Source organism: Petaurus breviceps, unplaced genomic scaffold (assembly GCF_028583685.1).
Source record: "Petaurus breviceps papuanus isolate PSGF00001 unplaced genomic scaffold, PetGlider_PUasm1.0 90603, whole genome shotgun sequence".
Taxonomy (NCBI): domain Eukaryota; kingdom Metazoa; phylum Chordata; class Mammalia; order Diprotodontia; family Petauridae; genus Petaurus; species Petaurus breviceps.
This window is the reverse complement of record NW_027187284.1, coordinates 6,519,744-6,538,298: the sequence shown is the minus strand read 5'-3', so window position 1 is coordinate 6,538,298 and position 18,555 is coordinate 6,519,744. Positions and strand designations below refer to the sequence as shown.

General features: G+C 36.5%; 1 protein-coding gene across 1 annotated transcript in view; it reads left to right on the top strand.

The window, feature by feature from the left end:
• Nucleotides 1-18,555, top strand: part of CFAP47 (cilia and flagella associated protein 47) — a 963,244-nt gene that overhangs the window by 33,613 nt on the left and 911,076 nt on the right. The window contains exons 2-3 of the mRNA XM_069063838.1: nt 5,930-6,081; nt 14,703-14,818. Coding sequence (XP_068919939.1) covers nt 5,930-6,081; nt 14,703-14,818 — 268 coding nt within the window. The remainder of the gene's footprint in view (nt 1-5,929; nt 6,082-14,702; nt 14,819-18,555) is intronic.

Genomic DNA, 18,555 nt, shown 5'->3' with positions numbered 1-18,555 from the left:
GAGAGAGAGAGAGAGAGAGAGAGAGAGAGAGAGAGAGAGAGAGAGAGTCTCTAAACCATAGATCTGCAAACAAAATCTTGACTTTAATTTCTAGGACAGTTTTGGAATCATTAAAGAAATGGTTAACAAATTTCTCTAACAATGGAAGGTATGATTACAAAGAGCCAGCATGACCTCAATGTGCCCAGATCATTCCAGGCTAACCTTATTTCCTTTCCATTTTTGATCACTAAACTGGTACTATAGATATAGAGTTTAGCAAAACATTTGTTAAAGTATATTGCAAAATATTTTTGTGGAAAAAGTAGATGTAGACTAGTTGATAATATCATTAGATAGATTTGGAACTGATTGAATGGCCAGATTCAAAGAGTAGCTTGTTGTTAATGGTTCATTGCCAAATTACTCTACTGGACAACTCTACTGGAGTACCCTAGGAATCGGCACTTGCCCTAATGCTGTTTAACATCTTTATGAATGATTCAAATGAAGATATAGATGGTGTGCACATTAAATTGACAAATGATACAGAAGCAGGGAAGAATAGTTAACCCACTGAATGCCAGTGAGAATCCAAAGAGATCCTAACATTTGAGCATAGGTTCCCAAACTTATTTGGTCTACTGCCCCTTTTACAAAATAAAAATTGCTCAATGCTTTCTGGAATTTTATTTACTTTAACGAGTTTTTTGAAATTTGGGTCATTTAAAAAATATAAAATATTAAAAAAAGATGCATCTTAAATTTAATAATTTATTTGCATATTTGTTTTTTTTCTTGCATTGGAATTTTGGTGATGCAATGTTTTGTCATGTAACCATATAGTCTTGTATTGTGAACAAGTCATTACCTGCACATATTCCTATCGATGCATGCTGGACTTCCTGACAATGCATGGCACTCTTGCCTGCCAACACTTGCTTGTTAAGACCTGTTAGTAAATTTTACCAGTTATAACTTGTATTTTGTGTGTTTATTTGGAAAATAATGTAATCACTTCAACTTTAACTCTCTTATACAACAGATGAAACATGTACAAATGGTTTTTCAAAATTTTCACATCTTTTTTTCCTTCTGTTCCACTGCCCCCTTACTTTTATTCAACAACCTCAATTGCACCTGAGACTGTTCTTCCTTCCAATGCCACCCAAGGGGTAGTATCTCTCATTTTGGGAACCTCTGTAGAAGCATTGGACTGAATCGAATTAACTAAAATTCAGTAGGGATAAATGAAAAATTTTACACTTACGCTAAGAAAATCAACTTTACAGCCATAGTATGGGGTAGGTGCTTAGCACAGTGGTTGGCAAATAGTGGGCACTTAGTAAATGTTTATTGAATGACTAGGCATGATTATATAGAAGGTTGATAAAAGACCTAGGAGGTGAGGTGAACTCTATGTTCAATATGATTTTATACTGTGATGTGTCACCATAAAAACAAATAAACAAACAAAAAACTAATGTAATTTTGGACCTCATTAAGACAAGAATAGCTTCCAAGAATAAGGCAGTGATAATTTCTCTGTACTCTGCCCTCCTTAGAACAAGTACGAAGTGATATGTTTAATTTTACAGTCTCTCTTAGAAAAGAAAATTGATACAGCTCAGAGCATCCAGAGGAAGGCCACCAGGATAGTGGTGGTCCTTGAGTCTATGTCATTTAGTGATAGGATGAAGGAACAGAGTTAGCCTGGATAAGAAGAGACTCAGAGAGAACATCATAGCAGGGTTCAAGTATTTGAAGGGTTGTTAAATGGAAGAGGGATGACTTGTTCTGTTTGGTTTGAGAGGGTAAAATGAGGATCAGGGAGGGTAAACTGAAAAGATAAAATTTTAGACTCAATGTCAGGGAAAACCTTCTAGCAATTAGAATTATCAAAAAATGGAATGGCCTGCCTCAGGGGAGGTTAGGCTTCCCCTTTTTGGAGGTCTTGAAACAGAGGTTGGATAATGCTTATTTGGAAAATTCTTATTTCTATATATTCTTAGGAATTCCATTTGGCTTTGAATTAGATTAAATGAATGTTGAGGTTCCTTCAAATTCTAAATTCTTCAATTCTGTGACGTGCCTTGCTCAAGGTGTAATGTGTTCTCTGGCCCCACTTTCAGGGCCAGTATTGTTAAATCTCCTGCTGTAAGAGCTTTTGGGTATCTTGAGAAGTTTGGGAAGTCTCTTTTTTTTCCTACTATTGACTCAAGACTCTCCTCCCTAGTTGTGTTCTATCCATTTTAGGGAACCAGTAACTAGCAGCCCAATTTCATTTTCTTACTTGGATAAATAGGGTGTTTTTTGTTGCCATTTAATAGCTGTGATGGTCTTTGCATAATTAACATTTGATGAGGAGAGAGTCAAAGACCTAGGGCACCCCTTTTCTAAGGAATGGTGACCCAGAGAAGTGGCTCTAACACAAAAATCATTTCCCATAGAGTAGAAATATTTAAGGGGCAGATATAATTTTTGTCCAATATCCCCTACCTGAGGAAAGCAGAATAGGCCAGCATGGTCTTATTATTATGGTCCAAATATCTTGCTCTCTTTAAACAGAAATCATAGTCTCTCTTGGAGAGGGGTGAGGGAGATTATAGAAATAGCTATTGATGCTCATTGACCCTGAGCTCACTCAGCACCTCTCCTTTTCATTCCACACTACTGATAGGAAGATTTTATTAGCAGACCCAAGGACAGAACACAGGTTTGCATCAGAACCCACCCTTTGACGTTTTCCTCCCTCTCTCTTCCCAGTGTTGTAAATATCCCAGTTTTAGGCTGTGGAAATTTTCTTGGGTCTTGACAACCAGCTTGGCCATAGCCCTTCAACAGCAAAAGCCTGCATGGTGTTGGGAATACCTGTAAGGACCAACACTTCAAAACTCTGAACTGCTGGTGGTCAGCCAGAGAACTAAGGAACAGGGGAAGTCATACAGGTCACCAGGACAGAACACTGTGTGTAGAGAGCTGTATAGAACTCAACCAGATCTGAGGGAATAGCACAATACCCAGCTGGGGCTAGTTCTGACGCTTTGACAATCACTTAGGGCAGAGATCTTGGCTAGTGAACTGTGGATTTCCCAGTTTTGGAGAATACTGAGACTCTTTGAGATCTACCATCTAGAAAACCACAATCAGAGGGGAAGGAGTCAGGAAGTGAGTTATAAGGAAAATAAGAGAGGGAGGAAAGTACCAAAGATTTTAGGAAGAAAAAATCTCAAGGACTTTGAACATAAACAAATTCATCAACATGAAAAGTGGTAACAACAGAAGGGAATATGACCTCCATATCTAGTAAATTAGTTCAGACATACATGAATAAATACTACAAAAATGAAGGAAAATGATCTAATGTTTGATGAGACAGAGGGCCCTGGGGAATTTGAGAACAGGGAATCACAACAAAGCATTTCTGAGTGGTTTAAAAGAGAAATGAGAATTTTGAGAGCAGAATTTGTCTTGCACAGCAAAAATAATGAGCAGAAGAGATATTATGAAGGTAGAATCAATAGGATTTGACAACAGATTAGATACGGAGAATGATAGAGTGAGGAGTCAAGGATAATGTCTGGGATGTGAGCCTAGGGGGCTAGGAGGATGGTGGTGCACTTGACAGTAAAGGGTGAGTTTGGAAAGGAGGACTATATGGAACAAAAGAAACTAAGTTTAATTTTAGAGATGTTGTGTTTGTTTGAATTTAGTTTGAGATACCTGATAGGCAGTAAGTGATGGGAGTATGGAGATCAGCAGAAAGGCTAGGGCTGGATAAGTAGTTTTGAAAATCATCACCATAGAGATGGTAATTGAATCCATAGGAGCTAATGAAATTACTGGGTGAAATACTGTACAGAGAGAAGTAAGTCTGAGACAGAGATCTATGGTACATCCATGGTCAGTGGGCATACCCTGGATGAAGATCCAGCTAAGGAGACTGAGGAGGAGGGAATAGATAGATAGGAGGAGGACCAGGAAAGAGTAATGTCTTGAAAATCTAGAGACAAAAGAGCACGAAGGAGAAGAGAGTGATCAGCAATACCAAAGCCTGCAGAGAGGTCAAGAAGGAGCAGAACTGAGAAAAGGCCATTGGATTTAGCAATTAAGAGATCACTGGTAACTTTGGAGAGAGCAATTTTGCTTGATTGAGAAGTTTGGAAGCCTGATTATAGAGAGTTAAGAAGAGAGTAAGTGGAGGTGCTTATCTTAGATGGATTTCTCAAAGAGTTTAATCACAAAAAGCAGAAGAGATATGGAATGAGAGTGGGGATGGAAAGATCAAGGGAAGATTTTTTGAGGATCGGAGAAATATGAGCATGTTTATAAGCAGTAGGGAAATAGCCAGTAAACAGGGAGAATTGAAGATAAGTGAGAGAGTGGGGTGATAGAGAGGGTAATCTGTTGGAGGAGACAAGATGAAATGGGATCATTTATGCAGGTAGAGGGCTTTGCCTTGTCCAGGAAAAAAGGGCAGTACTTCGTGTGAGATAGTGGTCAAGGAGGATATAGTAGCAGAAGGCACCTGAGATTTGAGTTGAGGAGGAGGGAAAAAGGGATGAATGGCCTCAATTTTTTCAGTAAAATATGAAGCAAGATGCTCAGCTGATATGGTGGAGCTGGGAGGGGTGGCTATGGATGAAAAAGTTTGAAAGTCACTGTGGTGAGTGGAACATTGAGTTGATTAGGGAGGTGTAGAAGGATTGCCTAGCAGCAGTGAGGGTCCAGCTGAAGTTATGTAATATCAATTTGTAGTGGACCCAGTTAGAATGGTTGTGAAATTTTTGGTGGTAGATGGTGGGAGTTATCCAAGGCTGAGGCCTGAAAAGGAGCAATTTGTTATATGTTGCAGGGGCTAAAGTGGAATTCTGGAGAAAACAGTGTTGAGTCGAACTGGTTCACCATGTTTTTTTCCAAATCTTTATGCCCTACTTAATTGCCTACCCCAATTACATTTGTTATCTGGTACCTGTTTCTTCATTATGATAAAGTTTTTCATTTATATTGATTGTGCTTTTTTCCACATAAATTCTATGGTTTAGCCAGAAAGCTGTGCAATTCATGTTTGTCCATTGGTGGAGAACAGGGGAGATTAATGGGAAAGCCAGTGGCTCTTTAATTTAACCAGAATTTCACCAGGTGGGAAGTTTTCTTTCCAGTCTAGAGGTTGAGAAACCCTTGAAGCTTGAAGGGATGTTTGTATTTTATTAATAATTCTTACATTTGTATAGACCTTCAAAAATTCAGAACTTTAAAATAAATTTTTAACTTTCCTTTTTTGCCTCTTGACTAAAGTGACAAACTGTAGGTTCCTATGACCAAGTACTATCCCATCCCCAATGTGCAAAAAATCAGGGGTGGATGGGAATGGAGGACAGAAACAGGGTGAGCTGAGAGGATTTGTCTACACTTGGTCCTAGAAAGAATAGGTTAGAGTGGCAAATATACTCCTTGGCCTACTGTTTCCTACACTGCCACCTGTTGACACCATAGAAACAAACTTAAACAACAGAAACCATTTTTAAAAATGTGGAATAGCAAATTTTCATTTAAGACTGAGCAATACTTTTGAGTGTATTTTTCTTCTCTTCTATTGGTGGAATGCTTTCTGGTGGAATCTTTGTCAGTTCTCTAAGAATTTAGTGGTTTGCCTGCACTCTGTGGGCACTTAAAATACTCAGTTACTGATTGAATTTGTCCAATTCAATTATGTTTTGCTCCCGTCCAATGCTTAGGATTGGAAAGAGAGGGGCAGGATCAAGCTGTCTTTGGGATAGGAGGAAGGGGAGTGGTACTCATTTAATAAACTTTTAAAAATAGAAATATGCACAAAAATTCAATTGGGCTACAAGGACAGAATTTCTTTGTAAATTCTTTTAATAAGAAATTTAGTTATGGTTTTTTATATTTTAGTTTTAATTTTAATGATCTTTTTTTTAAACTGCAGTTCAAGTTGGACATGAACACTAATGAAATAGCAATTGCTACTGGACTTCATGTGACAGCTACTGTGACTTACCAGCCTGTTAAAGAAGAAGACAGTTTTGACAATATACATATTTTAGTAGGAAGAAGAAAAATAGCAATTCCACTGATTGGGTATGTCATCTACATATTTTAATGCCAATATTTTCATGATTCTCCAAAGAAAAATGCAGTTTCTAAGTAATATATTTTATACTTCTAAAATGTTAAAACACATTTTAACTTTATTTTGCCCATAGCTTAACTAAAAGGACACACTTTTAGAATATTTTGATGATCCTTATGATTGATGTATTAGAATTTTTTGTCTATATTTTTATAAAATGGCCTTTTATTGTTATCATATTAAGTTTCAATCAAAAAGATGTTCTTTTATCTTGCTCCATGGAACACTCTCATTAAAAAATAATCTGTTATTTAGAGTGTATCTTTGTAGTCCAGCTAATATTTTATTTAATTTGAAAAGCAGCATAATGGACCCACTCAACTCTTTTGTAAATAATGGAGAAGGTACATCGAATTTTAGAAGTGCAGTGAAAATGATGTTATTCTGAGGCTACATATATGAAATTTGGGGGTACCTAAGTATGGTGGAGAACTGAATGACTGTCTTGGAACTATTGCTCAAAATCAAGTTTTAGATATTTTCCTATCATTTTTAAAGAAGAAAAATTAGATTTTCTCTTTAATCTTAAATTTACTGTTGAAGCTAGGCTGTCATACTTTTGGGAGCAATCTTCTCACTTTCTTCCCTGAAAATAGCTTTCTAATGCCTCATCATGGCATAGACTTTTGATTCGTGGAGACTATGCCAGTACAGTCCAAGCTCTGGCAGGTTCCGATGACCAGCCCATGGGCTGTCAACTAGGTGATTAATCCTTTAGCTGTGAATATTCAAACTCAGGGAACAGAATAAAATGGAAATGGCCTTTTGTCTTCTATACTTCTGCAGTAAAATTAGTGGAGTGGAAAAAACTGACTGGAGGTTCCAAGAATAAGTTTTTAGACCATCTTTGTACACTAATTTGATATTCTAAGGATGAGATTCTTTACATTGGTCAACAAAGTGATATATTACTGGAGGAATTGAATCTTACTAACATTCATGTTCATTCTATAAATGAAACCAGAGACAAGGAAGTTGAAGATAAATGAAAGGATGGGTCATAGGTTCTCCTTAGGGGGAAAAGAAGAATTGGATGAGTCAGTTTCATCTTGGTGGTACAGAAGAGTGCTGACTCACCGTCCTCAAGTTCTAATTATAACTTAGTCACTCTCTGTGTGACCTGGGTCAGGTCATTTAGGCCCCATGAGCTGGAGTTTCCTGTGAAATGAAAGGGTTGGGATAGATGGCCTCTGATGTATTTGACTGCTCTAGGTCTATGAGGCAGCAAGAAAGGTCATTTCATTGGGCCCTTGGTTATCTTACACTACATAGAAAGCCCCTAAGATAATTGCAGTTTATCTACTCTAATTGATTGCAAAGGATAGACAAGTGGGGAAATGCTAGAAAGAACTTGACATGCTTCTCTAAACTATGTCAGCATATATCTTAATTCTTGGTAGACTCAATGTTAAGATGGACACAGGTGAAGATAGTGAAAAGTACTTTGGGAAATATTCAGGATTAAGAAATTAAAAGACACTAAAGGTTTATATACTGTCACTTGGAAATCTTAAGCTTGTATGTCATAATGCTTTTAAAAGAAGAATTGGAAATCATGGATAAGACAAGCACTGAACAATAATATCCTACAGGCAGTTGACTACATCTGCCTGAAGTAATTGGTTATTTGTTTGGTAATAGTTTCTAAATTAGCTGTCAGCATGCAGTCTAACCACTGACAGAACAAAGGGCAAAATCTAACATCAAAGTGAATTAAAAGACAAAGAGGAGAGGATACTCAGTATAGTTCTAATATGACCTATTCATACAAGGCATTTTCACCAAAAAATGGAAAATGGGTAAAGAAAAGATATAGTGGCCAGTAGCAATTTTGCTTTGGAATAATTTTATTTGCCAAATGTTATGATGGAGGATTATGAGTAACATCACTTGGTGAAGTAGTGAATAGTATGGTTTACAAAAAACTTGGACAGAGAGCCAGCTAAAACAGATCATCCTTGGGACATTTGTAAGAAGAACTTCAGTAAAAATTTTGCTGTGTGTGTTTGAATGATTATAATCAACACACAACAATTAGTAAACATTAAATGCCAGCTATATGCCAGGCACAGTGCTATGCATTGTGGTTACAAAGACAAAATGAAATAATCTGCTCTCAGGGAGCTATAATGGAAATCTACCATGGAAGAAAACATGAACACATTAATATGTATAAAATATACACAACAAATAAAACTGTAATTTTTTTTTGTAGCCTATGCAAAGGTATGGAGATGGAGATAGAATGTTGGGTATGATGAACATCATAAGGGCCAGGTTGACTGGACCACAGATGGTATGAAAAAAGAGTAATCCATCATAAAGTTTTTACTAAGTGCCTATTATGTGCCTTTACTGGACTGGGTGCTACAGACACAAAGCAAAAGAATCAAATGATCTCTAATTTCAAGGAGCTTACATTTTAATGAATAAATGGAAGTCTAGAAAGATAAGTTGAAGTCATATTGTGAAGGGTTTTCAGGGCCAAACAGAGGAGAAAGTATTTTTTCCTAGAGGTAATGGTGTTCTTGAGCTCATTCCATCTGAAGATCATTTGAAGTAACTGGGGTTGTTTCACATAGAGAAAAATCAGAGGAAGCACAGTAGGTATGTTCATGTGTTTGAAGAGTGGAAGAGGGATTCAGCATGTTCTGTCAAATTCCAGATAGCAGAACTAAGCAATGAATGGGTGAAGTTGCAAAGAGGTAAATTTAGGTTTGATGCCAACAAAAGCTTTCTAATAATCAGAGCTGTTAAATATTGGAATGGTCCACCTCAAGAAGTTCTGGGTTTCCCCTCTGTGGAAGTCTCTAGTCAAAGGCTGGATGATCAATTGCTGGAAATATTTCATTTTGGGTATGAGTTGGACTGGGTGGCCACTGAAGTCCCAATTCCCAAATTTCTGTGATTCTATGATAGGGACAACTGTAATGTAGTATAGGAAGGCATTGATTAGTGGAGGGATGTCACTAGACTTGTTTATTAGGAATTCACTTTGGCAGTTACATGGATAGACTGGAATCGGCAGAGACTTGAGGAAGAGAGGCCAACGAAAAGCCTGTTGTAATAGAGCAGGTGAAAGGAGATGAGGGCCTGAACTAGAGTAATACCCATGTGAGTGGAGAGAAGGAAATGGATGTAGGAGATATTTTGAGGTGCAGCTGATTGCAAATGTGGGTTGAAGGAGATTGAGTAGCTAATAATGACACTTAAGAATCGTGAACCAGAATAGCTTGAAGGGTGGTTATTCCTTTGAAAGAAATACAGAAATACTTGATTTAGCAAGCAGAAAAGAACCCTTGAAGCTTTTCTCTGTATACTATATGTTAAGTTCACATGAGATTACTTGATAGATGGTAATGAAGAGACAACTTTGTTCAACAGTCCTCTATCATCAACTGAAGCATAATTCAATATGCTCACTAATAGTATCTGCCATTGTCACAGAAGATGTCTTGGAAAGAGTCTGAATGGAAAAGGGATTAATGGTGAAGTCCTGTGGACTTGGCTAATAACCTTGCTCTGATTTCATTCAGCTTGTAATACTACAAGACATCTTTAATTACATTCTTGGCCATTTTAACTCAGTTTAACAGTCCTCACAGGAAACAACCACTATCACCACTGCAGTGACAACAGGATGAAAATTCTGTTATCCATGAAGCGAGAAGGATAGATCATGGAGCTAGTTCAAATATCTTGAATCGGCAGCACGGATAGACAATGAATGAGTCGATCCCAGAATTGAACAGGAGGAAGAGAGCAGGCTAAACTGCTTTTTAAAAAATTATAGTGATTTATTTATTATTTTCCCTTTTTCTTTCCCTTCCTCTTCTTTAATTTTTTTTTTTTTTTATTATAAAGGGTTGCTGTCTGGGACGGTTTCAGGGAATACGGCAATGGGAAATATGCCAGTTTTTAATGATCCCAGGTTTCTCCCTGATAAAAAACTGCTTTATTAATACCAATATCTTCTCAATTTGCATGTATGGGTTGACCTCTACTGCTGGACAGTGATTTGGGTTCATAGTTGAATAACAGGAAGAGCCTGGACTGGATTGTCTTTGGGAAATTGCAGAGTTCCTTTAATGGCCTTTCTCATGGAAACAAGGCTTAGGTTTTAAATACTAACATTCTACCTATATGCCGCATAACAGTCAGAGACAAAGAATATCTGCGAATTATAAATGAACTTCATACAGAGAGCATTGGAGAGGCACATGGTAGGTTTTTACAGGCTGCAACATATAATTTATGAAAAACTTAGAACAGAGTAAAAGATTGTTGTTGTTTGTCCTTTGTTCTCAAATAGAACCAATGACATCATGGTAGGGGGCGATATCTTGACTTGCACATGGATTGGATTTAAGTGAGGCAGAGCTCTGCAAAGTCATTAGCCTCACTTTCTCCTTCAGAGTCATTGCAGTCCAGTGGCAAGACAAAGTCAAGGGGACTGGAGATGACCCAGGAGTTAAAATTGCATGGAGGCAGTTTATGATAAGCAGAGGAGATGGGCAGGTGAGGGTGAGGGATGACAGGTGAACATCCAGAATGCTCTACTTTTACCCTTGAAATGTTATGAGAAAGAGAGAAAGGCCCCTAGCACATTGGGTGGACACTAAGTGGTAAATTTATGGGAAGACCTGGACAAGAAGAGTTTCCCAGGAAGGTCAGACCTGAATGGATTGCTCTCTGCCTTGTTGGAAGGAACTCCTAAGCTAATGAAATCACAAATCCATTTGTATTCGATTATTCTACTGGTATTGTTGTATGACTCCAAATCATGTAATGCCATAATCTCTGAGGAATAAAAAATCTAGGTGACCCAAAAGACAATGGAGAGATTAATGACAGGTGTAAATAGGCAAGGCATGTTACCAGTAATTACTTGTGTGAAGGAAGTTGCATTAAAGGTATTATCTAAGAACTGTATGATTAGAAAAGGAGATGGATTAGGTATGTAGCAACTTAAAAATAAAAATATCTTAAAGTAATAAACACTTAGTAAATGTCTGTTGAATTAAATATGGACACAGCCTGGATGCTCAAATGGCATCATGGAATTTGCTTACCTTCCTTTTGGATCAAAAAGAACTAAAATGATGCACGTACATTTCTTAGAGAAGGGCTTCCTGTCTGCTGAGAGAATTCTCTGTGAATGATTTATGGGAGGAGTCATACAAGGTGGAAAGTTACACAGAATTTGCACTCGGTTAATTTCTTTAGTTATTTTACCTAATATTATATTTGTCAACTTAATTAAAAAATCTTCCTGTATTTTTCTAGCTACATAAATTAGATTTTAATACTTCATAATTCATTTCTTTCACATGTCAAATTGATTAGGATTACTCATTTGGTTAATTATTCAAAGTTTTAACTCTACTGTATTAGAACCAAATAATTGAAATATGAATGGTCTACTACACTAATCACATAGCCTTAATTTATTAGTTCAATGCAGTTAAAAGTAAACCTTTTTATTTAGTATGTGGTTTCATTTCAATCATAGATATTCATATTTTTGGCCACTTAATCTGTTGATGCTACATATACATAGACAAATTAAAGACTTTTCTACTCTTAAGGGGCACAGATGAATCTACAGTTGACCCTTCCATATCATGGGGCTTCAGGGTGCTGTGCCATTCCAATCTGGAAAATCCTCATAAATGTTTTTTGGCCCACCTTTTTTTTTTTTTTTACCAGAGAAGAAGTTTTTTTTTCCTTTTTTAAAAATGGAATGTTCATAGTACTGTTTAGTAAAATTTGGGTTATGTAATTCTGAGTTTCTAATTTTTTTCAGTGTCATCCGCTGGCCTTCACATGTCATCTGCACCTTCCACAAAACTTCCCCCAAATTACCATTTAATTTCTTATGCCGACCCGTGATATATTGAAACTGTGAAGGGGGAAGTTGCAATGGGGAAGGGATAACTGTATATCCTTTCAAAGATTTTTGCTCCTTAAATGATCCACATTTTAAAGCTACAAGTAAAAAAAATCTGCTTGTTTTCAGGATTGGGGCGGGTTAGGAACAAGGAAGAAGAATGTGCATTCAGTGAAAATAAGGCTTATTCTGGACAATAGAAACAGTTACATATTGCAACCCCCCCTAACCTCTACCCCACCTCAGAAAAAATATATGCAAATAAATGCATATATTTACGGACATGTCTCTGTCTTGAGTCCTCTTTTCTCTCCACTGTCTCTCACATGTTGACTTAATTAGCTTTTAAGAGTTTAAATATTATCTCTTTACAATAACTACCAGATTTATATATCCACACTTGGGCTCTCCTGAGCTCTATCTAGTTCCACACCACCAAGGTTACAACCTCTGTTATCCTCAACTCCTCATTCTTACCCCACATATGGAGACAGCTGCTAAATCTGGTTTCTTCCTCGATGAGATCATTGACTTCCTTATCCTTTTCTCCTCCTACGCAGCCACTACCCTAGATCTGGGCTTTATCTCATTTCTTCTGGACTTTTGTAGTCAGTGCCCTCCTAATTGATCTTTCTGCTCCAGCTTTCCCACTCCAATCTGTATTAGACAACACTGTTGTCAATGTGGTTATTCCTCAAGCACAGACCTGATCACATCATCCCTCGATGCTCCTCCTCCCCTCACTCAGTAACCTTTAGAACTCCCTTTTACCACTAGGAGTAAATATAAACATCTCGTTTGTCATTTGAAGCCCTTTACAATATGGTCCCAGCTTTATCCCACAGTATTCCCCTTGGCAGACGCTAGGGTCCAGTCAAACTTCTCTTCTTCTTGTTCCTCATAGATGACACTCCATTTTCCATAGCCATACTTTTGCAGTGACTTGTTTCCCTTGCCACGGATGTGCATCCTCCTGGCCTTAGTCTCTTAGAATCCTGGTTTATTTGAAAACTCAGTTTAAGCCCTCCCTGCATATTAAACCATTACTAATCTCAATAGCTAGTACTCATTCCCCAATTCCCCATTGCCTTGTATCTACCTACTCAGATATATTCATGAATCTGTCTCTCTGTCTATCTGTCTGTCCGTCTATCTATCATCTATCTATCTGATACATGTAAATTTTCTTGTATCCTCCAATAGAATTTAAGTTCCCAGGGGACAAGAATGGTTTCACTTTTATTTTTGCATTTCCAGTGCCTATGCATGGTGCCTGAGTTCATAGTAGGTACTTTAAAATGTTTGTTGATTGACTGATGGATTGTCGGTAACAATAATAATGGCTAACACTTATATAGCCCTTACTATGTGCCACCACTGTGCTAAGCACTTTGCAGTTATTATTTCATTTGATCCTTACAACAGCCCTGGGAAGCAGGTGTTAATATTATTTCCATTTTACTGAGGCAAACAGACTAGCCCAATGTCACACAGTCAGTGAGTGTCTGAAGTTGCATTAGAACTCAGCTCTTCCTGACTCCAGGTCCCGGCCCTCTAGCCATTGCATCACTTTGCTGCCTCATAACATTTCTTAATTTGTTTCTCATTTTTCTTTATTTAATGTGCAGTTTCTCTGAAAACACAAAGCACCTTTTAAATTTAATATACATAATTAAACATTTTTTTTTTACCATTACTTTCTTCAATCTAGAGTGACAGTTAATAAAGCAATCACCCAGGCTCTGATCTGTAGCATTTTTCTCATTCTGAAACACAGCTCGACTCTGGGGATGACCGTATGATAAGAATTATTGAAAAAACAAACCAACCTACCAGCACTTCTACATTCAAATGAGGAATGCATTTTCTGATGTCATTTTGGGCACCTTTATATTTTTTTCACCGTTGTGACCATTTCTAAAGATCTTTTTAGCATACTTCTTTGGAATTGCCTTTGCGATCAATTTATGAGTTCCCCAGGGGGAAAAATGTATAGATGACTTTTTTTTTACTTCTGTATAAAATTTTTATTGCATACAATAAAAATTATATAGATATATAATTGGATAGATGTCGCATTATTTCCATTTTTAATTTAATTCAGCCAATATGTGCTTAGTACTTGCTATAATCCAGACACCAGCTTAATAACCTATGTGCTTCATCAGACTTAATACGAAGTTACTTTTGGCCATTTCTAAAAGTAAAATTTGTTTTTGAAGGATGAAAATTCATCAGTATTGAGGATATCAAAAAGTATATGTTGTAAGTTTTTAAAAGGTGATAAAAGAATGTAAGGACTTTGTGAAAGAATTTATTTTTATTATTGGCTTTGAGCCTTCAACACTTAACATAGCATTTACAAGTAGTAGGTACTTATATGCTTATTGAACTGAAGTTCTTTTTAACATTTCATTTGACTACATATATGCATAATATAGTCTTCTATATATAATACATAGAATAAATGATATGCTTATAATCTTCTAAGTGTCTAGTTTGAAGGGGGCAATACACATTTGTATGCAGAATTTTTATGTTTGATAAAACAAAAACCTTAATTTAATAATTTTATAATTTCAACTAATAATTTGAAATTGCTCTCATTGATTTAATAGACTTCCAAGGAAATGAACATAGTTGTTAGTAGTAAATGTCTCCTTTTTTTCCTCCTTCTAGGTTGATTCCATGCTGTCATTTGGAAATTGAGTCAAAAGTTAATTTTGGCACAGTCATAGCTAATAGTAAAGCACTTTGTAAGTCGATTAACATTATTAACCATGGAACAATTCCAGGTAAATGTTTGCTGTCATATAAAATTACTTTAACATTTTGAAGGTGAATATTACTTGAAACTTCCAGGATATGTTAGATTAATATTTTTTTCTGATTCATCTTAAAAAAGGTCCTTAGCGTCTGGGATGGCCCAAACCTGAGAGTCATTAGATAACCGTTCTATACAATACTTTAATGGACCTGCTGCATCAAGATCCAGATCAAAATGTATTGTGAGGAAACCTCATGTATAGAAATCACTGTCTCCAGAAACTTTAACTTGTAATTTTTCTTCTCAAGTAACTAGGGAAAAAACCTCCATAGGTATTTTTACTGCCATGTTAATGGCCTAACAGTAGGAATAAACCTGTTGTAAAAGTTTATTACATCTGTATATAGTTTATTTTTATATGACTGGATTAATGTAATTAGAATTTCTGATTCATGAGTCTCTAGAGATGAGATGACAGGGGTCTTTTGTGGCAACCTAAAAATGCCTTTATTAGAGTTTTAGAATCTCTGTTATGTGGGAAAGCAGTACTTTCAGGGTCTGTGCTTTTTTTTTTTTTTCCTAGGTAACTCCTAAATTGTAGCCAGTACTTCATTAATGGTAAACAGCTATTCTACTCACATTTATAAAGCATGTCAAGGTTCATAAAGCACTTTCCTCACAACGATCCTGTGAAGTAGATAGTATATTGTCTCTGTTTTATAGATGGGGAAACTAGCTTTCAGGGAAGTTAGGTGACATGTTGTAGGTCAGTGGTGTTGAATTCAAATAGAAACAGAGACCCCTATACCTTACATAAGGATCCTTGAGGGAAACATATTGACTTAGAAAACTTCATATTAACATTAATTGTGCTCTATTATATATTACATAATTATATATTATATAATATAGAAATATAATGTAAAGGATACTATATATAACATGTTATCTATATACATACATACCTATCTATCTATCTATCTATCTATCTATCTATCTATCTATCTATCTATCTATCTATCTATCTATCGTCTATCTAGTTGGAGAAGAAAAAGGTAAACCACTCCAGTATCTTTGCCAGTATCTCCCCCAAATGAAGTCACAAAGAGTAAGACATGACTGAAATGATTGAACAATAACAAATTGTATTTTTTTTTATTTTGTTAAATATTTCCCGATTATATTTTAATTTGTTGCCAGATGCACTCCGGAGTATTGGGAGAGGCATGTTCAATACCTCTGCTCTAGGTCACATGACTAATATCTACAGACTTGAAGTCCAGTGATATGTGTGTGTGTGCTTGTGTTAGCCCTTCTTTTAATTTAAGCAATGTAAATGTTGTGTCTAAAAGCATATGATTGCTAGAGAACCCTCTTTGTCCTTGACTTTCAGTAATGAGCATTAAAGCAAAATTTTGTTTTGATATTGCACATGACTTTTCAAAAGCCATTTAAACCAGACCCAAAATGTGCATTCCCCCAAAGTAGTTAAACAAAACTGCCTTAATGGTGATTGGGAGCATATGATATTTTTATTTTGTATTTGTCATTAAAAAAAACAGACAAGTCTCTATTTCATGTAGGCTAGAAACACAAGGGCTACTCACCTCACAGGCTGTCTCGCTTTGATTGGCGTGGCAGCTTTGACCTGCTCCATTTCTGACCTGGGCTAGTTTGTTTCTCCTTAGGCAATCTGGTGATGCCCTAATTCTGGAGGCTCATTTAGTATAGACACCTGATTGGCTTAGTCCACTGCAGCTCAGAACTCTTGAGTTCAAGAGATCCACTAACCTGGGCCTTCTTTAGAGCAGAGATTACAGGTGTGTGTGTGTGTGTGTGTGTGTGTGTGAGAGAGATTAGTTGTTAAAAGGAAGGATAAGTTTAACTTTAATAATTGAGTACTAAATTGTTATATTGCTCCTGAGTTCTGTTACAATTTATATCCTTGTTATTTTACATATTGGTTTTTTTTTGTTTCTTAACTGTATTTCTTCAGGTTTTTCTGAGTTCTTCATATAGTCATCATTCCTTACAGTATGATAACATTCTGTTAGCATGGGTAGTTGATCTGTTGCTTGGTCATTGGCACATACTTTGTTTCTAGACTACTTTGTCATTTCTGATAGTTTTGCCATATTTTTTGTACATGTGGACCTTTTTTCCTCCTACTTTGGCTATTGTTGCTCTCTTTAGGGTATAAACCCAATAGTGGGATCTCTGTGTCAAAGAGTGTAACAGTTTAGTAACTTACCTTGCACAGGCACCAGGCCTGTTTCTATTTTGCATTTTACCTCCTGAACCTTTGCTAAGGTCTAACCCAGAACCTGGTCTCTTGCTATTTGTTCTCTTGATCCTTGCTCACTCTGCCTTCTTTTTTTATTATGCTCCATGGAATCTTGCATTATTTATTCAATTAATCAGTTATATCAACCAACCAATATTTATTAATCACTTACTTTTTGTCAGTCACTGTGTTAAGTGCTGGGGATACAAAAATGAACTAGAAAGTCCCTACCCTCAAGGAGCTTATATTTTAAGGGATGTAGACTATAGTAAAGGGAAACTGGAAAGTTGGAGAGGAGAAAGGAGAATACCTTCATGGGTCCAAGGCAGTTGGGGAGGAGAGAGAGAAATCTGCAGAGTGAGTTGAGCTAGGATTGAAGTGAGCATGGTAGGGCCCCATAAGAAATGGTGTTTTGCACTAGTGAATCACCAATCAGGACAGAAGGGCTTTAGGCAGAAATTTCTCTGCAGTGGAGGAAAGATCCAGGGAAAGGTCCCCGTTCATCCAGGAGATCTTTTTTGTGGTAACTCCAGGAACTGACAATAGCCTCACAACATGAAGTGTCTGATGGATTTATTGAGGTACCAATGAATATTTAATATAGTAAATTCCATTACTCCTCTAGTCTTTTCCGAGCATTTTAATGTCTATATAAGTCTTGTATCATGACTCCTATGTTCTTATTTACTTGCTCTTAATTTCATTAGTTGTTTCTCTGATTTTGGTATAAGTATTGGTCCTGAGTGAAACTACTTCCATAATCCTTTTTTTTAACATATCCAACTGCGGGGCTGAACACTGGGCAAACTGAAATTTCTTCAAGCATCGCTGAAATATATAATCTAATCTCACTAGACTAACTATATTTCCCTCCATCCTATCCTGCCCCCCCCATTTATTCTGTTTTCTCTTTTGGCCCACTTTTTCAAAAGTGTTTACTTCTGACTACCCTCTCCCTCAGTCTGCCCTCCCTTCTATCACTCCCTCTCTTATCCCCCCTACTTTCCTGTAGGGTAAGATACTCAACTGAGTGTGTATGTTATTCCTTCCTTAAGCCAAGTCCAGTGAGAGTAAGGCTGACTCATCCCTTTCACCTCCCTGCTCTTCCCCTCCATTGTAACAGCTTTCTCTTGTCTCTTTTATGTGAGATAATTTACCTTATTGTATCTCACTCTTAAAAAAATCAATATTATATATCACACCAACTGTAATGCCTACAAAAGATTACAATGTGTATATTTTATGCAAATATAACATTAGTATTCATGAATAGATCAACATATGTTCATGAAAGAAAGACTACCTCAAAAATAGATTTAGTGACTAAATAGGAAATGACTCTCAAATCTTGAATGTAGGAGTTACACTGTATTGAAAATTGAAAAATACACTGTATTTTTGTAAAGAAACTGCAGTGAGCTATGTTAGGCAATCACTAAATCTTATTTAATAACTTTAGTAATGATTTTGAAAGAGTAAAA